Raw genomic sequence first — 27,849 nt, 5'->3', positions numbered from 1 at the left:
TGCTTCAGAAGGAAACATCAAGTTGAACTATCTTCAAAATGTGTCTAGTTTGAGCGACAATAATAACACACCAGTGGGAAGGTTGCCATGAGTTTGAAAGGGACCAAGCCTTCAGTGTGTTGCGTGTTAGATCACTCTGATTTCTCTTCAGATCGAATAAATCTTTCGCCTTTTACTAAAGATTTCCGTGGAGAGGATCACTAAGAGTATTATTCAATTTTTCATTGCCCTGCTTATGTGGGGCTTCTTAAACTGTGAAATTAAATTGTTTTTTTACTTATCCTTTCATTAAGATGTTAACGGGTTATGTCCGATCTGCACAACCGGGCAGTTATCACAAATCATGTGATATGTAGTCCACGTAATTTCATTCACAGGACTACACATTAGAAAACTGAACACGTCTCACCATGCTTGAAGGAAACATCAAGTTGAACTATCTTCAAAATTTGTCTAGTTTGAGCGACAATAATAACACACCAGTGGGAAGGTTGCCATGAGTTTGAAAGGGACCAAGCCTTCAGTGTGTTGCGTGTTAGATCACTCTGATTTCTCTTCAGATCGAATAAATCTTTCGCCTTTTACTAAAGATTTCCGTGGAGAGGATCACTAAGAGTATTACTCAATTTTTCATTGCCCTGCTTATGTGGGGCTTCTTAAACTGTGAAATTAAATTGTTTTTTTACTTATCCTTTCATTAAGATTATAACAGGTTACGTCTGATCTGCGCAACCAGGCAGTTATCACAAATCATGTGATATGTAGTCCACGTAATTTCATTCACAGGACTACACATTAGAAACCTGAATGTGTCTCACCACTAGATGTCGCTGGTGCGAGTTTTAATTTTGCGTATTCATTCATCCAAAGGTCGCTAAAACCTTTAATTGTAGTTTTGCGTCGGGGACAATCGCATGTAACAAATGTTGAGTTTGTGTCGCCATGCTTTTTAATGAGAGTAAAGTAGGTGGTGGGGTTGTTTCCTTTTGATGCTTCTGAAGTTGAACTGTCTTCAAAATTTGTCTAGTTTGAGCGACAATAATAACACACCAGTGGGAAGGTTGCCATGAGTTTGAAAGGGACCAAGCCTTCAGTGTGTTGCGTGTTAGATCACTCTGATTTCTCTTCAGATCGAATAAATCTTTCGCCTTTTACTAAAGATTTCCGTGGAGAGGATCACTAAGAGTATTACTCAATTTTTCATTGCCCTGCTTATGTGGGGCTTCTTAAACTGTGAAATAATTTTTTTTTTACTTATCCTTTCATTAAGATTATAACAGGTTACGTCTGATCTGCGCAACCGGGCAGTTATCACAAATCATGTGATATGTAGTCCACGGAATTCCATTCACAGGACTACACATTAGAAAACTGAATGCGTCTCACCATGCTTGAAGGAAACATCAAGTTGATCTATCTTCAAAATCTGTCTAGTTTGAGCCACAATAATAAAACACCAGTGGGAAGGTTGCCATGAGTTTGAAAGGGACCAAGCCTTCAGTGTGTTGCGTGTTAGATCACTCTGATTTCTCTTCAGATCGAATAAATCTTTCGCCTTTTACTAAAGATTTCCGTGGAGAGGATCACTAAGAGTATTACTCAATTTTTCATTGCCCTGCTTATGTGGGGCTCCTTAAACTGTGAAATTAAATTGTTTTTTTACTTATCCTTTCATTAAGATTATAACAAGTCACGTCTGATCTGCACAACCGGGCAGTTATCACAAATCATGTGATATGTAGTCCACGTAATTTCATTCACAGGACTACACATTAGAAAACTGAATGGGTCTCACCACTAGATGTCGCTGGTGCAAGTTTTACCTTTGTGAGTTCATTCAATCAATTGATATTGAAACCTTCAATTATAGTTTTGTGTTTTAGAGATTGTCGTGACATTTCAGTGTGTTTTATTCTAATCCGCAGTCATTTGTATACTTAAAGCAGAGTGTTCTATGATTTTCTCATCGAAGATCGTTTGTTATCGCAGGGGCTAAATTCTCAGAATGCCTTGCGTCAGGGACAATCGCATGAAACAAATGTTGAATTTGTTTCCCTTTAGAGTGACGTTAGTCTCTTTTGAGCGACATTAAAACACACCAGTGGGAAGGTTGCCATGAGTTTGAAAGGGACCAGGCCCTCACTGTGTTGTGTATTGGATCACTCTGATTTCTCTTCAAATTGAATAATTTTTTTTGCCTTTTACTAAATATTTCCGTGAGAGGATCATTGAGAGTATTACTCAGTTATTCAGTTGTATACTTGTATACTATGCGTGAGTTTGAAAGGTAGCTGGCCTTCAGTGTGTTGTGTGTTAGATCACTCTGACTTCTGTTCAGTCAGTTACTATACTTAAAGCAGAGTGTTTTATGATTTTCTCATCGAATATCGTTTGTCATCGCAGGGGCTAAATTCTCAGAATGCCTTGCGTAAGGGACAATCGCATGGAACAAATGTTGAGTTTGTGTCGCCATGGTTGTTAATGACAGTAAAGTTTTTGGTGGGGTTAGGGTTATCTTGTTGATGCTTCAAAATTTGTTGTTGTTGACATGCCAACCTTCCCACTGGTGTCTTATTAATGACAATAAAACAACACAATTGAAGGCAGTTAAACTTGATGTTTATCTTACAAATATTTGAGTATAATTTACTATTACAAGAAACAACAACAAGTAAGTAATTGAGAAGAAATATAAGCCATCAAATTACTGAGTAATACTCTTAATGATCCTCTCACAGAAATATTTAGTAAAAGGCAAAATATTTATTCAATTTGAAGTGAAATCAGAGTGAACAAAAAACAACACAGTGAGGGCCTGGTCCCTTTCAAACTCATGCCAACCTTCCCACTGGTGTGTTTTAATGTCGCTCAAACTCGACTCACGTCACTCTAAAGGGACACAAATTCAACATTTGTTACCTGTGATTGTCCCTGACGCAAGGCATTCTGCGATAACAAACATTATTCGACAAGAAGATCACTCCGCTTTCAGTATACATCAGACTTCAGAATAGAATAAAACAAATTGATATGTCATTACGATAAAACACAAAACTAGACAGTAGTTGTGCAAAAAATAAAAACGCTTTGACCAGGATCAATGTGTGAGAAGTCTTTATGCAAGAACAAAGTTCACAGCACAATCCAAATGAACAGCAATGCAGTCAGGATGCAAGTACAAGTGTGAGGAGACAAAGACTGTGGAGGGTAATAATAGGAGGAGAGGAGATGAGATAAGAAGCTTTGAGAAGGTTCAAGAAGAGTCTGAGCACACACAGAGATTCTCTTGTGGCCTTGCTCCTAGTCAGGAAAATGATACAGGATGTAAGAAAACAAGGCAGCATTTCTCAGCATGATTGTAACTCTTAAACATCAGTCGTACTTTCCCCGGATGCATACAGGGTGCTACCTTTCCACCAGTATGAGATGAGATAAAACATGTAGATCATGCAATGAGTATAGAAAATGACTATTTGAATGAGATAATGCATATAATAATATGAGCACAGTCATTTTCCATTACAGCATGAGTTTCAAAGGGACCAGGTCTTCAGTGTGTTGCGTGTTAGATGATTCTGATTTCTCTTTGGCTCAAATAGATCTTTCGCCTTTTACTAAAGATTTCCGTGGAGAGGATCACTTAGATGCCCTTCTTATGTGGGGCCTTTTTTATTTGTGAAAATTAATTCAACGCTGGGCCTTTTTTCCGATTCATGAATGGTTAGTTTGTAAACGTCTACACTACAGGGCAGTATCACTATATTTTTGAAATGTTTTCCACGTGATCTCATTTTCACAACTGCGTCACAATCGACAATTATTGTGTGTCACCACTAGATGTCACTAGTGTATCTTTTAACTTTGTTTGTTAATGTAGCCGAAGATCGCTAAAAGTTCCAATCACAGTTTTGTCTTTTCGGAATCGTCGTAACCTCTCACTGTGTTTTATTATATTGCGAAGTCAGTTGTAGAGTGAGAGCAGAGTGTTCTATGATTATCTCACCGAAGATGGTTTGTTATCGGAGGGGCTAAATTCCCAGAATGCCTTGCGTCAGGGACAATCACGTGGAACAAATGTTGAATTTGTGTCGCTATAGTTGTTGATGAGAGTAAAGTTGGTGGTGGTGGTGGTGTTTATTTAGATTGATGCTTCTGAAGGAAATTTCAAGTTCAACTGTCTTCAAAATTTGTCTACTTTGAGCGACAATAATAAAACACCAGTGGGAAGGTTGCCATGAGTTTGAAAGGGACCAAGCCTTCAGTGTGTAGCGTGTTAGATCACTCTGATTTCTCTTCAGATCGTATAAATCTTTCGCCTTTTACTAAAGATTTCCGTGGAGAGGATCAATAAGAGTATTACTCAATTTTTTGATGCCCTGCTTATGTGGGGCTTCCTGAACTGTGAAATGAAATTGCCTTCAAGATGCATGTCCGATTAACACCCCTGGGCTGTTATTGCAATATACTTAAAATGTGTCCGCTTATTCATTCATTCACAGTATTACATGTTAGAAAACTGAGTGTGTGTCGCCACTAGATGGCGTTGGTTCACCTTTCAACGTTTTCTATTCACTGTTTTATCGTCGTGACATCAATGTGTTTTATTCTATTCTGAAAGTCTGATGTATACTGAAAGCGGAGTGATCTTCTTGTCGAATATTATTTGTTATCGCAGAATGCCTTGCGTCAGGGACAATCACATGGAACAAATGTTGAATTTGTGTCCCTTTAGAGTGACGTTGTTGTTGGTGGTGTTTCTTTAAGTTAAGACTTCTGAAAGAAACATCAAGTTTAACTCTCTTTAATTGTCTGGTTTGAGTGACATTAATAACACACCAGTGGGAAGGTTGGCTTGAGTTTGAAAGGGACCCGGGCCCCGGCCCTCATTTTGTTGCCTTTTAGAGCTCTCTAATTTATCTTCAGATTGAATAAATTTGTTGCCTTTTACTAAAGACTTCCGTGCAGAGGATCACAAAGAGAATTACTCAACTTCTTGATGCCATACATTTGCGAGGTTTCTTGAATTGTTTAAATCTATTGCTCACGCTTTAAAGGAATGGTCAACAGCCTATTTTGAATTTGGCTTGATAAATATTATTGCTAATATCAATTGTTTCTTTTTGTTGTGCACATATCTGTGAAATAATCTGGTTTCACAATGTGAATGTTTGCCATTCTGTAGAAATTATCAGTGGATGCTTTGCATTTGAACGAGTCATGTTTCATTTACACTGTGGTTGTAAATATGGAGCCAGAACATTGTGTTTTACTATACACAATATTGCTTCTTGAAGTGGAGGCAGTGTTGGCTGAAATTAACATGGTATAAAGTTTTGCATTTGTTTAACTGCAGTTTCTGAAGAGAGTACAATTGTTGTTGTTTCTTCTAAGGAAATTGTTAATAGTAAATAATACTCATCAAGTTGAACTGTCTTTTATTGTGTTTTTTTAGTGTCATTTATAACACACCAGTGGGACGGTTGGCGTGAGTTTCAAAGGGACCAGGCCCTCAGTGTGTTCCTTTTAAGATCATTCTGATTTCTCTTCAGATCAAATAAATCGCATTTTCGTAAAGATTTCAATGGAGAGGGTCAATTAGAATATTGCCCAATTTTTCCATGCCTTGCTTATGTGGGACTTCTTTTTATTTGTGAAAATTAATTCAGTGGTGTGCTTTGTTTCCGATTCATGAATGGTTAGTTTGTAAACGTCTACACTACAGGGCAGTATCACTATATTTTTGAAAATTGTTCCACGTTATCCTATTTTCGCTACTGCATCACAATCGACAATTGTTGTGTATCACCACTAGATGTCACTAGTGTATATTTTAACTTTGTTTGTTAATGTAGCCGAAGATCGCTAAAAGTTCCAATCACAGTTTTGTCTTTTCGGAATCGTCGTAACCTCTCACTGTGTTTTATTATATTGCGAAGTCAGTTGTAGAGTGAGAGCAGAGTGTTCTATGATTATCTCACCGAAGATGGTTTGTTATCGGAGGGGCTAAATTCCCAGAATGCCTTGCGTCAGGGACAATCACATGGAACAAATGTTGAATTTGTGTCGCTATAGCTGTTGATGAGAGTAAAGTTGTTGTTGGTGGTGGTGTTTATTTAAATTGATGCTTCTGAAGGAAACGTCAAGTTCAACTGTCTTCAAAATGGTTCGAGTTTGAGCGACAATAATAACACACCAGTGGGAAGGTTGGTATGAGTTTTAAAGGGACCAAGCCTTCAGTGTGTAGTTTGTTAGATCACTCTGATTTCTCTTCAGATCGTATAAATCTTTCGCCTTTTACTAAAGATTTCCGTGGAGAGGATCAATAAGAGTATTACTCAATTTTTTGATGCCCTGCTTATGTGGGGCTTCCTAAACTGTGAAATGAAAATGATCTTGAATGGGGCGTGTGATTAATATTACATGTTACTCACAACATGCGTGTGATGGAGTGCTAATAATCCCATTCACACTAAAACACAATAGAGAACTGGATGTGTGTCACCACTAGATGTTGATGATGCATGTTTTAAGTCTGTGTATGAATATCGCCAAAGATCGCTAAAAATTCGAATTATAGTTTTGTGTTGTATATCTCGGTGTGTTTTATGACATTATAGTATAGTATAAGTATATGTTTGTTGTACAGTGAAAGTAGAGCGTTCTATTATCTCATCGACGACCGTTGGTTATCGCAGGGGTTAGATTCCCAGAATGCCTTGCGAAGCCGTCACTTGGAACAAATGTTAAACTTGTCCCTCTATAGTTGTCGATTAGTGTAAAGTTTTTGTTTTTGGTGTTTGGTGTTGGTGTTTCTTTAAGTTGATGCTTCAGAGCGATCCCTGAAGTTGAACTTTCTTTAATTGTCTGGTTTTAGTGACATTAAAACACACCAGTGGGAAGGTTGATATGAGTTTGAAAGGGACCAGGTCCTCACTATGTTGCGTGTTAGATCACTCTGATTTCTCTTCAGATCGAATAAATCTTTCGCCTTTTACTAAAGATTTCCGTGGAGAGGATCAATAAGAGTATTACTCAATTTTTCGATGCCCTACTTATATGGGGCTTCTTAAAGTGTGAAAATAAAGTCATCATAAATGCATCGTTTGAGTAACATGCTTAAGGATCTTACTTGATCTGCATCACTAGGCGGATCTCACCACGTGTGTTGTGTCGTCCAAATAATTTTCATTCACACTTCTCTACAATAGAAAACTCAATGTGTGTCACCACTAGATGTTGCTGATGCATGTTTTAAGTTTGTGTATGAATATCGCCAAAGAATTATAGTTTTGTGTTTAGAGATCGTCCATACATCTCGGTGTGTTTTATTACATTATAGTCATAGTATAAGTATAAGTTTGTTGTACAGTGAAAGCAGAGTGTTCTATTATCTCATCGACGACCGTCGGTTATCGCAGGGGTTAGATTCCCAGAATGCCTTGCGACGGAGACAGTCACATGGAACAAATGTTAAACTTGCCCCGATATAGTTATTGATTAGTGTAAAGTTTTTGTTGATGGTGGTGGCGTTTCTTTAAGTTGATGCTTCAGAGCGATCCCTGAAGTTGAACTTTCTTTAATTGTCTGGTTTTAGTGACATTAAAACACACCAGTGGGAAGGTTGATATGAGTTTGAAAGGGACCAGGTCCTCACTATGATGTGTGTTAGATCACTCTGATTTCTCTTCAGATCGAATAAATCTTTCGCCTTTTACTAAAGATTTCCGTGGAGAGGATCACTAAGAGTATTACTCAATTTTTCGATGCCCTGCTTTTGTGGGGCTTCTTAAACTGTGAAATTAAAGCCATCATGAATGTATCGTTTAATGAACATGCTTAAAGATCTTACCTGACCTGCATCACTGGCCAGACCTCACCATATATGTGTTGTGTAGTCCAAATATTTTTCATTCACACTTCTACACAATAGAAAACCGAATGTGTGTCACCACTAGATGTTTCTGATGTTTTAAGTTTGTGTATGAATATCGCCAAAGAATTATAGTTTTGTGTTTAGGGATCGTCCATACATCTCGGTGTGTTTTATTACATTATAGTCATAGTATAGTATAAGTATAAGTTTGTTGTACAGTGAAAGCAGAGTGTTCTATTATCTCATCGACGACTGTCGGTTATCGCAGGGGTTAGATTCCCAGAATGCCTTGCGACGGAGACAGTCACATGGAACAAATGTTAAACTTGCCCCGATATAGTTATTGATTAGTGTAAAGTTTTTGTTGTTGGTGGTGGTGTTTCTTTAAGTTGATGCTTCAGAGCGATCCCTGAAGTTGAACTTTCTTTAATTGTCTGGTTTTAGTGACATTAAAACACACCAGTGGGAAGGTTGGTATGAGTTTGAAAGGGACCAGGCCCTCACTATGTCGTGTGTTAGATCACTCTGATTTCTCTTCAGATCGAATAAATCTTTCGCCTTTTACTAAAGATTTCCGTGGAGAGGATCAATAAGAGTATTACTCAATTTTTCGATGCCCTGCTTTTGTGGGGCTTCTTTTCATGTCAAGTCAAAACCCACTTCAAAGTATGCAGTTCTCATCAAACCGGAAGTATTTGATTAAATCCCTACTTCTAACATTGAGTGTTGTGGTGTTTTTCGCCAATTCATAGTTTACACTTTGGAGAAGTTATACGTAGCAAAGTTACAACATTTACAGTCATACTTGTTGCCATCAGATATCGTCCGTTCATTTTCATCGTGATTCAGTTAAGCCAAAGATCCCAAATGTGAAAGGAGGCATCGTGCTTTTGTTTTCGGGTCAAATATAACAAATTACGATGGCGTGGATGACATTTTTTTAATAATGTCTGTGCTAAATGTTTGTTATTCCTTTGGTAATGTTTTGTGTGTCATGCCTGGATCAACATTTTCCTACATCGGCATTTTAAACTCTTGTTTGTTAACTTGTCCGCCGATAAATAAATAAATAAATAAAAAATAAAGGATGGTTCCCTCAGAAACTCCCGTTCTTATTCAAAAAAATGTTTGTTGCACTAAACATTAAGAAACTGTTCGCCGTCGTTGCATAAATTCTTCTAAAATCGTACACTCCAAAAAGCGCGATGATAGGTAGGCGAAGCGCCGACACGCTTCTTTGGTCCGGAAGTTGTAGCGCATTCCCATCATGCCTTGCGCGAAACTATGAAAATGGAACCAAACGTATTTTAATAGTTACGTATTTTGTTTTAGCTCGACGCCGATCTGGAAGACCATGCTAGTTTGGTACTCAGTCAACGTGCTATAGTTTGTTGTTGGTTGATTTGGGAACCGAAGGAACACCATCGCCGAACGTAGTGTCGCTGCCAATCACTATGGTCCGTTTGCACCTTGATCGGTATTCGCTCTTGTTTCACTTCAGATCGTATAAATCTTTCGCCTTTTACTAAAGATTTCCGTGGAGTGGAACAACAAGAGTTTAATCTAATTTTTTGATGCCCTACGCAAGTGGGGCTGTCTATGCTTGTGAAATACAAAAGAAACGTGGCTGATCATGACGGGTTGTGTATTAAGCTGCGTGTCTTCCTGTGTTCTTGGCCACCATTTACATATGCGAATTCTCTGTACATTTTAAATTTTTAGATGTTTATGTCATTGTCTTATTCCTTTTAAGTAACATGTCCCATTATATCAGAACTGTTCTTTTGCTTCAGTCACATCTATCCTCCATTGTTGGATTAATAAAAGGCCTTTGGTGTCCTCATTGGAATAATTCAGTCATCATGAAAATGCAGCAGAATAATTAAACTCTGAAGTCTTACTAGAGTGTGTGTCATATATGGTTAAATCATACTAAATCAGTTTGTTTTTTTTACATTATCTTACTGTCACAACACGTTATTTGATTAAAAAAAAAAAAAAAAAAAAAAATCATTATGTATATTGTATTTTCATATTAATATTGAACATTTTGCATGTGTCCCTGAAATTGCTGTCCCCCCCTGTCATTTTGGTAAGGTCCACGTGTGCTAATTAAATGCTAACATTTGCCAAAAATGTCCACTCTGACATTGTCCACCCTGTCAGCAAGCCTTCCATGATAGGGTGGGCCATTTGCATAGTTTAGGCCACATGCTGACAATGTTACACTTCACACGTTACATTTCAACAGCTATTACAGACATTTTATAACAGTACATGCTATACATAGTAATGTACCAGCAAGCCTCATTTGATTAGGCAAGCCAGGTTAACCAGGACTCCCAATTAAAGTGTTGAAGGGAATATGTTGAATTGTCTTTTTCAAGGTATGAGTTCGAAGGAGCTGACATAGCAAGGAGATATCGGGAACGTTGTGATGCTGACCCAGAAAGAAGAAGAACGTATCTTGAGAAGAAAAGCGATGCATGGAAAAAAGACAGAGACTGGAAAGAAGAAGGGTATCAATGAGCTCAGTGAAAGGGAGAAGAGGGCAAAAAAAAAAGAAATGGAGAGAGGCAAAAAGTCGAGCCAGAGCCAGAAACAGGGCCAGTGCTTTGCTACAGGCAGAGAAACCATCCAAATCCCTTGCAGCTGCTGAAACTCCTGAAAATAAGCGTGAGCCACGGCCATCCAGGTCAGATCATTGAAAGTTTAGCTAATGAGACTTATTACTTTTACTTATTGTGTTACTGTCCACTCTGTTATTTTCATGTTCAAAGAAAATAAACAATTTATTTTCATAAGTTAGCAAACTCTTTGTGTGATTCCTTTATAAACAAGTTAGGGCCAAATAGTATTGTTGGAAAGCTTGATCATTGTTAGATTTTATTTAGAATGGATGATTTTATAGACAAACAAATAATTTTCCAGAATTTCACTACCATCCAAATACTTTTCCCATTAACTAAAACATAGCGTTGAAAAAAATAACTAAATATCTTTCTGAAAATGAAACATTTTAAGATCACTATGTAATTGTAATGTATTTATTCTACTTTGAAATTGTCCATGACAGAGTTGACATATTTTGTGGTTTGCATGTACATTGTCTGCTTGCAGTTCATTTATAAAAAAAAGTGTGGGAGCTTGACCAACATGCATTTCTAACAGCATAACATCTACTTAATACAATAAATGTGGAGTTAAACGGAAAATCTCTGCTTTGTTGGGGGGAAATTGGGAAGTCCCAAAGGCACCTTATAGTGATATTGACCCAAAACTGTTAAAATCTATTCTGTGATTTGAAGATGTTTTATGTATAGTATCACAAATAAACATTTATATATAGTCATTATATTGCCTGTATTGCACTTTCCAGTCCATGCTAGAGTTGTTTATGACGTCAATAGATCAAAATAAAGATTTGTGATCATAGTTTGTGATCATAGGTTTTTTTCCTGCAAGACTTCAAGTCTTACAGTCAATCCTGCATTTATCCCTCTCATAATGGCGTCCTATGTGGGAAATTGCTGCAGTACTGCCGAGTGGCCACTGGGCACAGTGGTTAACCCGGTTGAGTCCTCTGTGTACTTGCTAACCAACTGAAATGTAAGAAGCGCATTAATTCCTGTTTTGCTTCCACCATTGTTCGTACTGTTAGTCTAGTAAATGCCCCAGATATTGTGTCAATTACTAAAAGGGCATGGAGCCACAAGAAATAACGAAATGTATATTTAATGACAATAAATGAATCATCACACATTTTGTAATATGTGTCTATCACATAAGTACATTGTATTTCCCAAATGTTTTTACCCAACAGTCTTTTTCGTTTGTTTTTAAATAGCTTCATACAACTTGACAACACTCTCCCTTCACTCTTCCTTTGAATCAGGAACTTCCCCAAACTCTGGCCTTTTGGATCCTGAACTGAAACAGTTGTTTATCATGTTGCAGATTTTAAATATCTCATCCCTTATTTCATTTTACACATTGGTGCTTTGAAGTGACTAGAGCAGGCTAGTGTCAGCCTGGTGTTAAACTAGTGTGCATTGCACATTAAAGGTCCAACATGTACACACTTTCAGATTGAATAAAAAATCTTGCATTGCAGTGGAGCATCCTGTAGGATTACAGTGAAAAATCTCTCAAATTGATTATTTGTTGGAGCTTCCACATGTTTTGGGAGGAGACAAACGCAAGGCTCTCTCAGAAGGTGGCGCCCACACCTGGCTGGAGGTGTGGTCACCTGGCAGAGGGAGCGCTGCTCTTCCTGCTGATTTTTTGTTCAGAACTGTGCGTTTTGACATACACTTTAGGGCAGCCAGCAGTTGATGAAGATAGACTTGTATCTGCCCTTAGACCAAGTATGGGAAAATTACGGCCCGTAAGCTTTTTAATCCGGCCCGCCGAACTTGAAGAAATGATATTAACAGTAAGAAAGTCATAAAATATCTGTATTTCATTAATTATTTTCAGTGTTTTAAAATTAATTTCAATAAAGAGTTAAATACTGTGGGGCTTCAAAAACAGATATTTTGTTGTAGTGTTTTTGTTCATTTTCAATCGACATTCATCATCATTGTGGCAACCTCGAAAACGAGGATCCAATCTCCTCGACATTAATTTGCTCTCCTTTTGCACTAGTTGAACCCTCCGACTGTGTGCCTGCTGGTGACTGTGGAGGCCAAGATGTGAGTAGAACACTCCCTCCATCTGCCCCTGCTCAGAGCGGCCCCTCTGTCTAGAACCCATTGTGGCCCACCAGTCAAAAAGTGTGCCCCACCCCTGGCTTAGACCGTTGTGGATGGTATTGCATCTGTAGAGAATGTAAAGCCCTTTGAGGCTAATTGCATTTTCTATCCTGGGCTATACACATTTGATTTATTATTCCTGGTGAGTTCAGGCAGACAGACAGACAGACAGACAGACACAGAGATTGTTGCTAGAAACCATTGGTAACAATTAAATTCCTGCGTGATTTCCTTTCACCTGTCATATTTCTTGTAACGGCGATACAGAGAAAGTAATTCTCTCTTCATGACACACAACACGCGCTACATGACAGTCATGCAGTGTTGGTCCTATGGAGCGTCACGGATGTCAGGGCCCCCCTCCCGACAAACGCAGTAAGCCGTTCGAGCTTTTTTGTACCCGCCCCTTGCTTCCAGGTCGGCACAGCCCACTTCGCCTTCTCCTCTCGGTTAAAACGTGACACACATCAGTTGTATGACAGGTCACGTGACCGTCGTAACATTGATCCGGAAGGAGGGAGCGCGGGGGGTGGGTGGTTGGGGGAGGTGGAGGGGATGGAAGGGGGAAGGGGGCGGCTGATGTTGCCGAGAAACTGCGTCAGGTCAGTCAGAAACAGCCTGAATCATACCAGAAACACAAGGCTTAAGCTTCAAAATAAGAGCACAATACGGTACGGATACGTACGCGGTTTTGTAACGATGATGTCACGAGAAAACATTTCGTAGAAATTGTCGTGATTGTTTAAGGGTGGAAAGGAAATTGTGTTCATTCATTTGCGTGGCGCTTAGGCGGACACGCGTTTCTGTAAATCAGCCCCTTGGTGATGTGAGGTACTGATACATGCATAGATGTTAGTAACAAGCCTGAGAAATACAGCGTCATGGCTTGAGGTCGATCTAGGGATCTCCACAATACTGAAATGATCGATTTAAAGACTGCAGACAAGCGATTTAGTTGTAGAACGTGCTTGAAGTTCATGTCGCGATGAGCGTGTGGCTTTTATTTTGAGACGCTTAGCGGAAACGCCTCGCCATTCCGCTTCCAATGACGTCGCCTTGGAGAACCGTCCAGTTCGCCTGCATTCCTCCTCTCTCTAAAGCCTGCTCGACCGAGACAGAGAAAGAAAGGGGAGAGAGGGGGGAAACCATCAAATTATTCTTCTCCACTGTGTTGGATTTTTTGGGGGGGAGGAAACACGACGACGGACCTACACCGGAAGCCAGGAGAGCTTAAAGATCTGGGCCAAACGAAACCTCGTCGAGACTTCTCGTTCCGAAGCTAGCGAGATCGACAAAAGGCCTGTTTTCTCTCCCAGTAAATTCGGAGCTTTTTCGTCGATGTGACCGTGTGGCTTCGGTGTCGACATCAGCCTCGGCCAAAGATCTCGCCGCCGGCCGTTATCCTGCCTTTTTTCACGGGGAAAACACCGAGTAGCTACAAGATGGCTGATGACAGCTACCCCTAACAAGGGCAGCAAAGGCGACGTCCCCTTTAAGATAAGCAGGGGTTTATTTTGGTGTATCTGTATTTTGTTTTTCATTCGACACAGAATCATGCCAGAGCTTTATTTAAATGTATTATTAAATAATGACGATAGCTTCTATTAGCTGGCAGCGCCGCGCTGGGCCAGAAGAGAGGCCGGTCTGCTCGGTGTTTATCTGTACCTGAGCGATGGTAGAAAAATGGTGAGGTGACGTCTGAGGCGCTGCGAGAAAACACGCTTCAGTCGCGATAAGGAAGTGGGTTAAAAGAAACAACAAATAATAATAATAATATAATAAAGTAAAATAAGAAATGTCGTCGGCTAAAGGCTGAGGCGACCGCCGGTGAATCGAGTCGCGCATTCGGAGCGTCGTACGGAGGCCGCAAAGCTGGGTTTAAATCCCAGGGATCCGCTCGGCCTCGGAGATATTTGATAGATGTGTCGGCCGGAGGTGGGGGGGAGCTGAAGGCTCGGTCGAGGCGGCCAACAACATTCCTGCGGATCCCTTAAGCCTTTGTTTGGTGCGCAGGAGCCCCGATTCCTCCGTTAAAACTATCAGCTATGCAGTAAACAGGAAGTCGCCCCTGTGATTCCTTCGACGCGTCTCCTGCCGTCGACGTCGCAAGGCTTTTGTGTTGTGTTGTGTTGGTGTCGAGGCCTTGTGTACAAATATGCGGGCCGCGCATCAGGCGTCCTCCATCCGACGCACACGACGCTGCTGAGGCCGGAGTGCGGCTCCGGAGGCCGCCGTGGTGGTGTCACCCTGAGCCTCCCTCTCCCTCCACCGGACCCCCGCAGGGTATCTGACTGATTGCGGCGCGGGTGGAGGAGAAACCTCCGGGTACTCCGAGTCGTTACGCCCGGACAAAAGCATCGCATCACGCACCGCTGTGGTGTGTTGTGATTAGCAGAGGCTGCGCAGAGAATCGAGCGTCCTTGAGCTCCTGTTGGAAGCGGATTCGAGTGCATGTAAAAGATCACCTGTGTGTGCGTGTGTGTATGAGAGAGAGAGAGAGAAGTAGTGGCAGCAGGGGTGTGGACCTTCTCACGGTGCTTCACGCCTGCTTTGCTGACGTGAGTCACTTCCAGTCAATCATAATCTGCCACTGAAGTGGAGTGAAGGCAGCTCTAGAGTTAAAGGAAGGGCCTTGAGCAAGGCAGCGAGGAAGAAGAACAGGGAGCAGGTGGCCTGGTGGTTCTGGATCAGGTGTCTTTATTCCAGATTCATTGAGATCGAGTGGCCCTGGTGACGGCGGTAACGTCGGTTCTCTTCTCTTCTCTCTGTGCCTTGTTTCTGTTACGCCACCGTTGTTACCTGTAGCTGTCAGGCGTCAAGCTTCCCGTTAGGCCTCAAAGTCCAGCCAGCTAGCCAGCCAGCCAGCAAGCAGAGGAGCTGTGGAGGGCCGGCCTGCACCGCGTGAGCCGGCCATTAAGAGGAAAGCACCGTTAACTGTAATCTGTATCACGTCAGCTCCTGCTGTTGTGCGTGTGCGGAAATCTCCGAGGTGTTGTCATCCCTGCCTGAAGCCCTCTCTGGTCATCTGTATTTTTCTGGAATCTGCCTTCATGCTGCTGCAATAAGCAATACTCATCCTCTGACGAGAAGTAAAGACTAACTTGGACCCATTGAGGTTTTAGCACCGTTGTAGTTCTTTATTGACTTTTTTTTTTTTTTTTTTTTTTTTAAGATTGTTTGAATAAGCATTTTGACACCGAGAGAGATTTTTTCTCTCGCTCTCTGAGTGAGAAGACCGCGCCGTCTCGCAGGAGTTGGAAAAGCATTTAGTGCATGCCTGCCCACACCATGATGGCCTCAGACATGGCTGAGACGTGGAGGAACTGTTTCGAGGAGGAGCTCATCTGCCCCATCTGCCTGCACGTCTTCTCCGACCCCATCCAGCTGCCCTGCAAGCACAACTTCTGCCGGGGCTGCATCAGCGAGGCCTGGGCCAAGGACTCCACGCTGGCCCGCTGCCCTGAATGCAACCACGCGTACACGCAGAAGCCCAGCCTGGAGAAGAACCACAAGCTGTCCAACATCGTGGAGAAGTACAACGCCCTGAGCGTGGAGAAGGCGGCGGCGCCGGCGCTGCAGTGCATCCTGTGCCGCCGCGGCCCGCCGCTGCCCGCCGTCAAGGTCTGCCTGCGCTGCAACGCGCCCTGCTGCCAGTCCCACGTGCAGACGCACCTGCAGCAGCCGTGCTCGGCCCTGGGCCACCTGCTGGTGGAGGCCGAGGCGGTCAAGTCGTGGACGTGCCTGCAGCACGACGAGTACCGGCTGTACCACTGCGAGGCCGAGCAGACGGCCGTGTGCCAGTACTGCTGCTTCGCCCGCTGCCAGCCCAGCCACGGCCACGCCGTCAGCGACGTGGAGCTGCGGCGCAATGACATCAGGGTGAGCAGGCGGCGACGCAGATACACACATCATCAACACCTGACCTCACAAATACTACATTCTTATTGTCAGTCAATAGCTCTGAAGCAGAATATTCCTGTTTTCATCTCCTGCAATTGTAGCATAATTTCGACAGATGTTGTAATTGTGTCTCAGGACATTTTCACTCGTCACTTTGCGATTTGTGCGACTGACACTAATGGCGACACGGTTCGTGTCGTCCCAAAGTAGCTACCCACATGTTTTAAAACCCACTTTGTCTCCTGTGGCGGCCTCTTGAACCGCCATTCGTCAGACAGATTGTGAGTCCGTCATAAGAACACACAGCACCCACTGTGGGTCGGAGCACGTAACCGCCCAGGCCCCCAGGATCCAATATGGCGGCCCCTTCATTTCAGTGGAGTTACTCACGCTGAAAAAGTCCACTGCTTTGAAACGGCTTCCGGGTTACTTCGGCATTATGCCGCCCCTCAGAGCATGTAGCCGCAATGTCACTTCCCATCATGCCTCTGGAACTTAAGTGATGCACCAGGACAAATCAGCCAGTCAGAACGAGCGAAGAAAATAATCTCTTTTCTCTGGATTTTCTGTCCTTCATCATTTTTTTTTTAGGAAGATTGAATAAGATTGGAAGTCTATAGCTGCATTACTCCTGTAATTGTGCAAAATGTAACCTCTAAAACCTCCTAAATATTGCTAAAAGATATCGCAGAAGTGTGATAGAAACACTTTTTTTCTCATTTACACATCACCAAACGTGACATATGTGTTCATGTGACCGGTTCACTTCAAGTGAAAAGGCAAATTGTTTTGTACCTCCATCCTCCTCAAAGTGGGGTCTCACTGGATGTGATTTGACGAGAATTCTGGCTATTGTGCTTCACACTATTCAATGGAAACACCTGCCAATCGCCACTGTACTTTGTAGAAATTTTAGAAATATCGGTTTTATTTTGCGAAAAACTGTCATGGAAATGCAGCTTATTACTTAAAAATCTAAAATAGAAATATCTTTTATGAACCGTGTCTCAAGTTGTAGGCGTCCTGTGAGCCGGTTGACAGACGTTTATTTTTGTATTGTGGTCTAAAGGGAAAAATGCTTTTTGGGCCACATGGGGTTTTTGACTGCAATACCTCGAGTGGCCACTGAAAAAAAAATCCACCATGCCATTATACTGACAGTTATCCAGTTCTTAGAATACATCCACAGTACCACCATTAGATAGAACACCAGGCCACCAGCAGCATCACCAACATGGCGATTGTTGACAGCCTGCTGCTGTTTTTAACAATCTCTCGGTGTGCTGAGTGTTAAATGCAGAATGATCTAGTTCAAGATCTTATCAGATTTTTTTTTTTATTATTGATCTATCATTCGCAAGAATGTCATTTTTGGCCAAATATCTTTGAGGCTGCTTGTTCTACGTCTAATCCCGAGGTGAGCATTTGTCGAGAATATTGCGAGATAATCTGTTGCTATCAGTGAAGACCGGCTCAGGGGGAAACCCACTTTAGTTCTTGTTCCTGATCAGTTGTTGATGAGCTCACACTCGACCTCTCTTCCGACTCTGAACCGACCGCCAGGTTCAACCAGCAGCAGCAGCAGCAGCAGCAGCAGCAGCAGCAGTGTTTTCTTCCCACACCAGATTCCTGTGAATTTTTTTCAGTTGCGATCCGTTGGGCCTCTGCTCTCATGTGTTGGAATGACAAACAATGCGGCCGAAGGGCGGAACAATGAGGAGGCCCTCAGAGGGCCTTATCTCCCCAGCACAGGTGCATCCTCGCCCAGGGATTGCCGGTGGTGGTGGTGGGGGGAGGGAGGGCGCGTAGAGAAGAGGACGGCGGGGGGATTACAGCCATTTGTCACTTCATTCTGCAGTCGACTTGGCTTTTATTTTATGAACCTGCTTCCTCCCAGCCGGTGGGTGGAGTCCTCGTCGCCGTGGCTCCGTCTGGTTCCACCGCCGCTCGTCTCCGCCCGTGTGCGTGGCAGGAAAGCTTTAGGAAGCGCAAGGGGCCGCACCGCCGTCTGACTCATCCCGCTCGCCGTCCTACACACGCCGTGCGTAAGGTGTCAGCGGCCGCGTCCCCGGCTCCGTTTCCTGGAACCATGTGACTCAGCTTCACGTCGCCCTGACGGCCACGCCCACTGGCCGGAACCCGGTCCAATGTCCAAAAGCTGTAAAAATCCAAATTCCTTCACCTTTAACGGCTCCTTCCTACATTACCCAGAATCCAGCTGGGAGCTAATTAGAGCCTGATTAATTCTGGGTTTGACCCAGATGCAGATATCAATATTTATCACTTAAAAACTCTGCTGTATTTCAGCCTGCATCCCCTCTAAGCTTTTTAAAACCTAGAATTAAAATAACGCTCTTCAAAGAAATACCTTTGAAATAAAGAGAAGAGCAGATTTTTCTAATCTATGTTGGCTGCGACATTTTATTGTTTAAAACTGAGCCACTTAAGTGATTAATGGGGAAACAGCGTATCGACTGAAAGGAGGTTTTATTGAGGTGTTGAACAAGAAACTCAGTTCGGTCTGGTCACATCAGGGAGGAGCTGCTGCTGCCAACTTCCCTCCTGGTGGGACCACCAGGGTGAAAAGAAAGAAAATAATGCTGCTTTTAGAAAAGTCTCACATACATTCTCAACTGCAAACACAGGCAGGTAAATCACGTTGATCTGTCAGCTGCTAGTTATTCTCCACAGAGTGCTGACGACATGAGTGAGGCGGAGCTGCTTTGACCCCTTTGAGCCGCATTTCCTTCTGCCACGTAATCACTTAACATGTGTAGTGTTTTTTCTTGTATCTTTTATTTTATTTTATTTACATTTGTAGTCTAAAGCTCATTCTTCCTGTTGCATGCAGTGAGGTAATGCAGAGCGGAGCCACGCAGTTCACACACACACACACACACACACACACACACACACACACACACACACAGTCCACCTCCCTTGCTGGCTGTGTTCCGCAGCCTCTCCAGGCGTCGGTCGTCCTCCCCGCTAGCTCTGCTGTGGTGTCTGTGATGGAGACGACACTGTGGTGAAATGACAGCTAAAGAGCACCTTCTCTTTCTCTGTGCACCCCCATCCAAACACACACACACACACAGACACACACACTCAGCTTCTATCCCTCCCTCCCACACGCTGGCTTGCCATCCCCCTCTGGGAGGCTTTGGTTCCTCGGAGCCTCTGTCCCCCTGGCTCCTGCTCCAAGCCTGACTCAATCAATCAGCACAACCAGGTCACAGTCCCGGATCTCACCATTTCACTGTGTGTGTGTGTGTGTGTGTGTGTGTGTGTGTGTGTGTGTGTGTGTGTGTGTGTGTGTGTGTGTGTGTGTGTGTGTGTGTGGACAGAGGGAGGGAGGGAGGGAGAGGGAGGGAGGGAGGGTGTATCTGGGGCAGCGGTTTCCGACCATGTGCCACTGAGGCTCAGAAGCAGGTTTTTAGTTGGAGGCGACAGCAGCTGATGGCTGATGATAAAATCAGCTGCTGTCCAGTCAGACTGGTGATGAAGATGATGATGATGATGATGGAGTTGACGCATGAAAAAAACTCTAAAACACTTTCATTGTTAATTATTGAATTGTGGGACAGTTGAAAAAATCCATCCCCTATTTCAGAACAGTTTTCATCAGGAATATTAAATGAAAATATAATTATAATATAATATAAATATAATAGAATTATTAACAACATATTTAATGGTAAAATAGAAGCCGGGACTTCTACCATTATTGTACCAATAACAATTGCACATGGTTTTAGCCCTTCTTTGAAGCGCCTCCCATTCTTACCCAATTTAAGGCTGATGGAGGATTATTAATTAAATATTAATATCTGTATGAACATGCTGTGACGTTCCTCCTCTGTGGAAGAACCAGAAAACTGCTCATCTGGTCTGGTCTCCCAGTTGGATGTTGCTTCGGTCCGACGCCGACCTGAAAATGTTTGTCTGTTACCGTCAGTTGTCTGCTGCTGCTGCTGCTGCTGCTGCTCACATGAACTCACCATCCTGTAAATAACGTGTGTGTGTGTGTTCAGAAATACTTGTGCATTTTCTGAAGAGTGAGTGCCAAGCAGAAGCTCGCCGGCAGGGCAGTGGAACAGGAGAGCCATCCATTTATTTACCTCCTCCCGCTGCCTCCAGCTCTCGTACTAATACAAACGCACAAAAAAAGAAAAATAGCTGCTGGTTGCTATGACAGCAACCCCACCAGGTCCTAAAGGTTTCCTCCTCTTCTGTCTCCTCCCCACAGCAAAGCCTGCTGAGGCAGCAGGAGCGGATGGAGGAGCGAGTGCAGGAGATCGAGGAGCAGCTCTGCAAGCTGGACTCGGACAAGTGTGTGGTGGAGGTACGTTTCCACCACCTTGTGTGTGTGTGTGTGTGTGTGTGTGTGTGTGTGTGTGTGTGTGTGTGTGTGTGTGTGTGTGTGTGTGTGTGTGTGTGTGTGTGTGTGGTGGGGGTGCAACATAAGCCAGAGGAGAATGTGAGTGGACCGTGTCCGTCTCCGCAGGACCGGGTGTGTGAGCTGAAGGAGGAGGTGCGTCTGCAGTACCAGCGGATGCACGAGCTGCTGGAGGAGGACCTGGGCCGCACGCTGGAGGCTCTGGACCGGGCTCAGGCTCGGTTCTGCCAGGAGAACATGGGCCAGGTTCTGGCCCTGGGGGAGCAACGGCACGAGGCCCAGAAGCTGCTGAGCTCCATCCACACGGCCTTCGGCAAAGCCGAGGAGCTGAGCTTCATGAAGAACACCAAGCCGGTCAAGATCCTCTCTGACAGGTGCGACAGAGGCTCGTTGGTCCGTCTCCAACGTGAGGTGATGATGTTTTTCCCCCAGCTGACGTTGTCGGTGTCTCTCCAGGTCTCAGGCATGTGTGGGCAGCAACCTTCCTCCGTATAAAGTTGGGAATCTCAACTCCAAACTCTTCCTGTCGGAAATCTCCAAGAGGGAGAAGAGCCTGAAGAGGATGCTGGAAGGTCGGAAACCAACTGCCGTCCACGCTTTTTATTGTCTGATGATGATGATTGTTATTATCTCTAATATTTATATTTTTATAAATAAACATTAATAATATAAATAGGTTTCTATGATAGTACTCATATTATTATAAATATGATTCTATTCAGTGATCTTTATGACTCATCCTTGTCGTTTTTGTCTCCTCCCCCTCAGCTCCGGTCACGCCTCCGTCCTCCTTCCTGCAGTCCGTTCCCGCCTTCCCCACCGGTCAGACTTCCGGCTTCGGAGGTGCCGAGAAGCGGAAACATTCCTCGGCCTTCCCAGAGGCCAGCGGGAATGTGGGCAAGAGTGCCGGGCAGGGCTTCAAGGAGTCCTCCTCGTCCACCTCTTCCTCCTCCTCCACCTCTTCCTCCTCGTCTTCTTCCTCCTCCACCTCATCGTTACCCAAGCAGCCCTACCTGGGCTCTGGCTCCGCCTCCGGGGAGGGCCAGTCCTCCGCCAATCAGCAGCCTCTGGGCCCCTGTGGCCCGCCGCACATGAGCGAAGGAGGCGGGACGGGAAGCGGCAGCGCGGCCGCCGCCGCCCTCACTACTCACCACTCGGGTTCGGTCTTCGCCTCCTCCCACTTCCCCCCCAGCGGCAGTGGCTCCTCCCACTCCTCCCAGCAGGCCGTGCTGCCGCAGTACGGCGGCCGCAAGATCCTGGTGTGCACCATGGATAACTGCTACTGCTCGGGGGTACCGTCCGTGTCCGGCCACCGCGGCCACCCGCCGTACCCGCGCTCGGGCTCGTTCCCCTGGGTCAGCGCCCAGGACTACCCCCCACCTCCGGGCCTGGCCTCGGGGGGGCCGTCCATGCAGGGCCTGGCGGTGCGGGACTGGATCGACGCCTCGCAGACACACAGACACGCCGACTTCTACGGGCTGTACGGGCAGCCGTCCACAAAACACTATGTCACCAGTTAACAGAGCACACACACACACACACACACACACACACGCTCACACACGCTCACACATTCAGATTTAGAGACAGTCACCCAAATAGCACACTATTACCGATAAGCAACTGGAGGAAAAAATAATACACACAATGCAGTTTAACTCTTCACACCTTCAGATATTGAAGTCTATAACACACACACACACACACTCAGATTTAGAAGATGTATGCACATTCGGGGGCAGGGTCGATCTCTTTGTCGTCTTTTATTATTTTTTTCTTTTCTTTCCTTCTGTCAGTGATTTTCATGTGGTGTGTTTTTTATGTGAAGTATGTGAGCGGCTGCTCAGCGTGACACAACACCAGGTGTCCTGCAGAGAAAAACACAAGGCCCAAGAAGGGGGGAGAGAGTCCGACACACAAGTTTTATTTATTGAGCAGGAAAGTGATGGACAGATAGTGTGGGGGGAAAAAACACTTGTGAAGAAGTCACATCACTTCCTGGATCCTCACTGCAGCTGAAGGGAAGAGCGGCGGCGGCGCCGGGCACTGTTAAGCCTTCAGGTCCGGGGCCGCTAACTGTCGTCCCCCCCCCCAGCCTTGCTGAGGTCAGTTGCCTTATGTTATCAGCTCACTTTGTTTGACGTTTGGTTAAAACAAAACAAACAAAAAAAAAAGAGGACGGCGGGCAGCTCCCCCCCCATTTTTTTTTCTTTCTTGCGTTTCTTGAGTTTGATCATCATTGCGTCTCTTTGCCGAGTTCAGGGATGGATCCTCCAGCTTGAACACACACACACACAGACACACAAATAAACCCACAAAAAAAACGCTCTTCCATGGAACGCCCACAATGCACTTGTGGATGCCTTGTTATGCCTGGACAGGAGATGCTGACCCACAGAGGGTGTCTGAAGGGCTTCCCCACCACCTCGGAGTTTTTGGGACTTTGACCATCGCTCCTGCTGCCCCCCATGTCCCCGTTAACCCCCCCTTGACACCCCAACACCAGGATTCCACACCGGACACAGACCTCCTCTCGACTAAGACTGTTTCCAATTAGTAATAAAGAATGACTTTGTGTTCTTTGGTACATCCTGGGCTTTCGCGCTCGCCCACAGAGACTCGTTGAGTTTTAGGAGGAAATGGCAGGACTGGACGGACAAAAGCAATGAAGCATCTCGAGGAGCTGGTGATGCCGTTATGTACGACGTTAAATGTACAACGATGTCACTTCCTCTCAATAAGCACATGAGCTCTTGGCTTCCTGTTTGCAGCTAAAAGCATGCGAGGAAGAGGTTTTTTCGAAGCACTCCAAACAAGAACAGTGGGGTAAAAAAAAAAAAAAAAAACTGTATGCAGTTTTAAAATGAGCATATGAAAGATTGGGTGGAAAGAACTTTTTTCATGAACTTTTTCTAAAAGAACCACACTGGACTTGAGAACGTAAGCAATTGACGTCACCCCTAAAAAAAAAAAATTAAAAAAAATTAAAAAGAGGAAAAAAACGGAGCTGTTACAACAGTCGACATAAAGAGGAAACACAACATGGAAAAAAAAAATATCTTTTTTGTAAATATTTTGTGAGATGGAAAAGTTACGAAAGTGATTTGGAGAAGGGTTCCAAATAAACAAACCAATTAAAACTGGTCTGTCATTGAATCTTTCAAAGTGTTATGGGTTCATGTGGATTTGCGACTGTCAAAGTTTTGTTTTCGCATTATTAATATGACTAAAAAATAATCAGAAGCACACAGTGTATCACACTTCAGTGTCACCCAGACCTCCATTTGAATGTGCCGAAGTGCAAAACCACACGTATAGCCAAAAGTATTATATGAAAACAATATTTCCTGAATAGCAGGGATATAAATTAATGTGAAAAGCATTATATCTCTTGGATTTGTTTTTGATGGTCCTGTTTTTATAAAGTTTTCGTCCATATTTCACACGACTCATAGGACAAAACTTCCTACCACTTGGACGGTTCAAGTAGGACCTGATGTCATGAGATGGAACACATTCCTGCTCTAATTCATCTCCAGCCTCTGGACAGATGGAACAGAAATAAACCCACCATTTTAAATGTTCCGGTGTCCTCCAGAACCATCGGGGACCAGAAGGACGTGAGTGGAAGTCTGAAGGTAACCAGAGGTTCGTCTTTAAACATCCATCCATACACAGGATGGCCTAGCTAACTAGCTATGGATTGACCGGAAATGAGAGCAAAGTGTGTCTTCGTGGAGACGTCGAAGTGTTGCATTGAGAAGATGGTCATCACCTAAAGACATGAGGAAAATAAAAACATTCAAAGAAAACCGGGAAGAGATCTTGAGAGTGTCTGAGTAGACTGTTAGCCTAGCTAGCTTAGCGACGTGCATTATTGCGGCTACACCTTTTAAGAATTTTTTTTTTTATGCAGCTACAAGTTGGATGCTAATGTATTTCTGCTGCAACTTCAATATCATTGTTGTTTGACCGGAAATTAGCTCAAAATGTTGTCGGACGGATTTTTTGCCTCGTACAACTCCAACGTTAGGGCCAAACGTGTTGTTAGTTAGTTCAGCCCAACTCCTCGACTTCCAGGCAACCAAGCTTTGTTCATTTCTGATCATCCTTATGGGAAGATCTGAAGAGTTCGGCTTCTTCTGCTCAGCTTGTAGGGCCTGAAAATCCTTCCAGTCAAAGCAAAACGAACTGGATTTCTGCAGTGAAGTCTTGAACTCAGAGGTGAAATGTTTGGTATGAGCCTGTCCCCATTTCTCAGTGTGTGTTTCATACTTGACTCACTGCTGGATGTGACTTCCTCTCCACTCTGGTTCAGTTGTTGTCAAGAACAGCTGACTTACTCCACCTGTTACTGGCTGTGAGGCCACTACCAGAGTTTCAACAGACCCAGTGAATCACATGCTTGCAGTGGAAACTGAAAACATTTTTAGTTTCTGAAAACCAGTCAAACCATTGAGGCACATGATGGAATTATCGACTTATGTTTAAAGTGTGAATGTTTCCCGCCCCCGGGGTGAGTGAAAGAACTAGCCGCCGTAAGCTAAAGCATGCTAACCGTCTGGAACTCATTCAAGTCATCGTCTCCTTATAATCTGGGTCTTTGCAAATAAAGATGCAGTTTATTCGTTTAATACCATTTACTGTGGGCGTCTGGAGTTTCCAGAATTGGCCATAACCATCTTCTCCTCCAACCCATGAAGCCTTCATGTGGTCACACGGCCCTCTAAGAATGTTCCAGAGGAGCTGCTGAATGTGTCAACGAGCCACGTTAAACTTGACATTTCCAGAATCTTGTTCAGTTCCAGGTTTACGCCAGCGGCTAAAGCACAAAAACAAAACACATTGCTCCACCAAAAGTTTCCCTATAGCTTCTTCCTCTCTGTGGAGTTTCCTCACATCAGCAACCTTCAGCATATATACATATACATATCACACACGCACACTGACGCCCCTTTTCAGTTTCTCATCATGACACATCTTCTACATGGAAATATTCTAGCAAAATCTATTATTATATTAAATATATATACTCAAGTTTTAATGAAAGTGAAAATTGTGTGGAACACTTCAAAATGATCTACTGGCAGGGGGAAGGTCTAAAATAAATGTACATGTTTTTGATGGACAAAGCCACTAAAATAATTATTTGGCTAATTATAATATTTACACAAAGACCAGATCACTAAAATGGAGGTACCTCATTAACCCGCGGAATTACACACACCGGGCCTTTAAAATCAAAACGTTGACTTGATTTGACAAATGTCCACATGAAGCAGCTGTCTTTCACTGTTTGTCTAGGAACCCATCAAAGACATGATGAGAAAGGCTAATACAAATAAATCCAGCTGTCTCCTGCTACGTGACTTATGGCTCATTCATGAATAAGTGAGGTCTTAATGCATTCTGTGTATCTTATGGGCTGCTGTGTTTCCACAGCAGTCGCTGAGAATTTGAGAGCCACAAATGAGAAACAGCACTTGTGCGTCGCCCATGTAAGAGGAGAGGAAGCGCGGACAATGAGAATCTTTGTCGGGTGGCTAGAGAAGAGGCTGTTTGCAAGTCTCCAAGGCCCTCTGAATCAGTCATGTACAATGTTGCGCAAAAGTAAAGCGCACAACAAACACACTGTTCATCCAGTCGCACGCTGCTGCACCTCTAGACGTTCTGTTCTGGAGACTCAAGCTCCAGGCTCAAATGTACGTAGGCTGCAGTTTATGACACAAAGACGTATTTGAACTGCAAAGTAAGGGAATGCAAGCGTTTTCTTGGCTCTGTGATGCTGTTCTTGACAGTCTTTACATATTTATATTTGAGGATTCATGTTTCGCATGTTTGCTGAGCAGCGTAGTGAGTTAACACTGACTTAATGAAGCAGGGTGTGATGGGAATTACCCCAGCAGAGGAGAAGATGGAGAAAAGGTCAGACGTTTGACATGGAAAGTTCTGTTGAAGTGATTACATGTGTTGGTCTTATTAGATGGTCATGGAAATGTGAAAGGCTCAGAAAAACAAATAAATAAAAATACAAAGAGTGACAGGAATTTCTTTCCAAACATGATGACAAACCCTTGGATAACAGGCCACATGTTTGCCTGTATATCACTGTGAATGCATCAGGCCAACGAGTGAACAAGCAACAGAGCTTGTGCGCTATGAAATGCATTTAATGTTGTTTTCATGAAAATCCAGTGGCAGCAATTGCAAGAAAGTAATCCCACATCAAAATTTCATGTCTGATTTATGTTTTATCTTTTTGATCTGAAAATTGTCAGACTGCTTTTTCTTGTTGTTACAACTTCGCTGACATTGTTGTCCGACCAGAAATTAGCTCACAATGTTGTCAGAAACAAACAAGAGGTATGTGCGTTTAGCCCTGCTCCTCGCCTTTCAGGCGACCTGGCTTCGTGAATTCCAGGTCAGCTGTGGAGGAAGATCTGAAGAATCCAACTTGAAGGATGAATGGCCCATCAGAGATAAAGACACTGACTATCTGAAAACATTTCAACTGGGTAGCAAAACAGACTGGATTTCAGATTTTACACACTGCCCCCATTTGTCGCTAAAACTCATTTGTAAAAACTGCTGAGTACATGAAGAACTGTGCATACATGTTGTTTTTTCATATTCTCTTGAGTGACCAACTGGTAACTTTAGTTCTTCTCTGAAGAAAACTGACATAGCGTATTGAAATCGTGAACACAGCCTAATGTGAGAAATGTTTGGCATGAGTGCCATATCCCAGTATGTGTGTGTGTGTGTGTGTGTTTCATACTTGAGTCAGTGCTGGATTTGACTCCCTCTCCACCCTTAGCTCAGTTGCTGTCGTGAACAGCTGACTGACTCCACCTGCTACTTGCTGTGAAGGCGCCAGATTCTGGACGGACCCAGTGAATCGCGTCCAGATTTAAAACTGAAGG

General features: G+C 43.6%; 1 protein-coding gene and 14 non-coding genes across 15 annotated transcripts; 14 read left to right on the top strand and 1 right to left on the bottom strand.

The window, feature by feature from the left end:
• The first annotated feature begins 131 nt into the window (after positions 1 to 131).
• LOC142894562 (U5 spliceosomal RNA) lies at positions 132 to 245 on the top strand. The gene has a single exon (XR_012928035.1). It is a non-coding gene; the product is annotated as a U5 spliceosomal RNA (small nuclear RNA).
• A 295-nt stretch (positions 246 to 540) lies between these two features.
• On the top strand, positions 541 to 654 carry LOC142894566 (U5 spliceosomal RNA). Its single transcript, XR_012928039.1, has one exon. It is a non-coding gene; the product is annotated as a U5 spliceosomal RNA (small nuclear RNA).
• Positions 655 to 1,110: 456 nt separating this feature from the next.
• On the top strand, positions 1,111 to 1,224 carry LOC142894564 (U5 spliceosomal RNA). Its single transcript, XR_012928037.1, has one exon. It is a non-coding gene; the product is annotated as a U5 spliceosomal RNA (small nuclear RNA).
• A 293-nt stretch (positions 1,225 to 1,517) lies between these two features.
• LOC142894563 (U5 spliceosomal RNA) lies at positions 1,518 to 1,631 on the top strand. Its single transcript, XR_012928036.1, has one exon. It is a non-coding gene; the product is annotated as a U5 spliceosomal RNA (small nuclear RNA).
• Positions 1,632 to 2,159: 528 nt separating this feature from the next.
• LOC142894471 (U5 spliceosomal RNA) lies at positions 2,160 to 2,271 on the top strand. The gene has a single exon (XR_012927947.1). It is a non-coding gene; the product is annotated as a U5 spliceosomal RNA (small nuclear RNA).
• Positions 2,272 to 2,675: 404 nt separating this feature from the next.
• LOC142894468 (U5 spliceosomal RNA) lies at positions 2,676 to 2,792 on the bottom strand. Its single transcript, XR_012927944.1, has one exon. It is a non-coding gene; the product is annotated as a U5 spliceosomal RNA (small nuclear RNA).
• A 778-nt stretch (positions 2,793 to 3,570) lies between these two features.
• On the top strand, positions 3,571 to 3,684 carry LOC142894469 (U5 spliceosomal RNA). Its single transcript, XR_012927945.1, has one exon. It is a non-coding gene; the product is annotated as a U5 spliceosomal RNA (small nuclear RNA).
• A 594-nt stretch (positions 3,685 to 4,278) lies between these two features.
• LOC142894396 (U5 spliceosomal RNA) lies at positions 4,279 to 4,392 on the top strand. The gene has a single exon (XR_012927878.1). It is a non-coding gene; the product is annotated as a U5 spliceosomal RNA (small nuclear RNA).
• A 511-nt stretch (positions 4,393 to 4,903) lies between these two features.
• LOC142894470 (U5 spliceosomal RNA) lies at positions 4,904 to 5,016 on the top strand. Its single transcript, XR_012927946.1, has one exon. It is a non-coding gene; the product is annotated as a U5 spliceosomal RNA (small nuclear RNA).
• A 1,237-nt stretch (positions 5,017 to 6,253) lies between these two features.
• LOC142894384 (U5 spliceosomal RNA) lies at positions 6,254 to 6,367 on the top strand. Its single transcript, XR_012927867.1, has one exon. It is a non-coding gene; the product is annotated as a U5 spliceosomal RNA (small nuclear RNA).
• A 583-nt stretch (positions 6,368 to 6,950) lies between these two features.
• LOC142894349 (U5 spliceosomal RNA) lies at positions 6,951 to 7,064 on the top strand. The gene has a single exon (XR_012927834.1). It is a non-coding gene; the product is annotated as a U5 spliceosomal RNA (small nuclear RNA).
• Positions 7,065 to 7,670: 606 nt separating this feature from the next.
• On the top strand, positions 7,671 to 7,784 carry LOC142894361 (U5 spliceosomal RNA). Its single transcript, XR_012927845.1, has one exon. It is a non-coding gene; the product is annotated as a U5 spliceosomal RNA (small nuclear RNA).
• Positions 7,785 to 8,393: 609 nt separating this feature from the next.
• Positions 8,394 to 8,507, top strand: LOC142894373 (U5 spliceosomal RNA). The gene has a single exon (XR_012927856.1). It is a non-coding gene; the product is annotated as a U5 spliceosomal RNA (small nuclear RNA).
• Positions 8,508 to 9,355: 848 nt separating this feature from the next.
• Positions 9,356 to 9,468, top strand: LOC142894419 (U5 spliceosomal RNA). The gene has a single exon (XR_012927900.1). It is a non-coding gene; the product is annotated as a U5 spliceosomal RNA (small nuclear RNA).
• Positions 9,469 to 13,203: 3,735 nt separating this feature from the next.
• Positions 13,204 to 24,066, top strand: trim8b (tripartite motif containing 8b). Its single transcript, XM_076033555.1, has 5 exons — positions 13,204 to 16,506; positions 20,777 to 20,872; positions 21,035 to 21,300; positions 21,383 to 21,498; positions 21,695 to 24,066. Exons 1-5 carry the CDS (start codon positions 15,901 to 15,903, stop codon positions 22,444 to 22,446), a joined length of 1,836 nt encoding a protein of 611 aa, XP_075889670.1. The 5' UTR covers positions 13,204 to 15,900; the 3' UTR covers positions 22,447 to 24,066.
• Positions 24,067 to 27,849: the final 3,783 nt, after the last annotated feature.

Source organism: Nelusetta ayraudi, unplaced genomic scaffold (genome assembly GCF_046127955.1).
Source record: "Nelusetta ayraudi isolate G7.1 ecotype Tasmania unplaced genomic scaffold, CSIRO-AGI_Nayr_v1 ptg000042l, whole genome shotgun sequence".
Lineage (NCBI taxonomy): Eukaryota > Metazoa > Chordata > Actinopteri > Tetraodontiformes > Monacanthidae > Nelusetta > Nelusetta ayraudi.
The sequence above is the reverse complement of the archived record's forward strand: the minus strand, read 5'-3'. Positions and strand labels throughout refer to the sequence as shown.

What these genes read in the sequence shown, in the direction of transcription:
- trim8b (XM_076033555.1), top strand. Translation starts at nt 15,901, where the DNA reads ATGCCTGCCCACACCATGATGGCCTCAGACATGGCTGAGACGTGGAGG. An exon ending in TGCGGCGCAATGACATCAGG is followed by an intron (nt 16,507 to 20,776) that starts GTGAGCAGGCGG and finishes TCCTCCCCACAG; the next exon opens with CAAAGCCTGCTGAGGCAGCA. An exon ending in GTCAAGATCCTCTCTGACAG is followed by an intron (nt 21,301 to 21,382) that starts GTGCGACAGAGG and finishes GTGTCTCTCCAG; the next exon opens with GTCTCAGGCATGTGTGGGCA.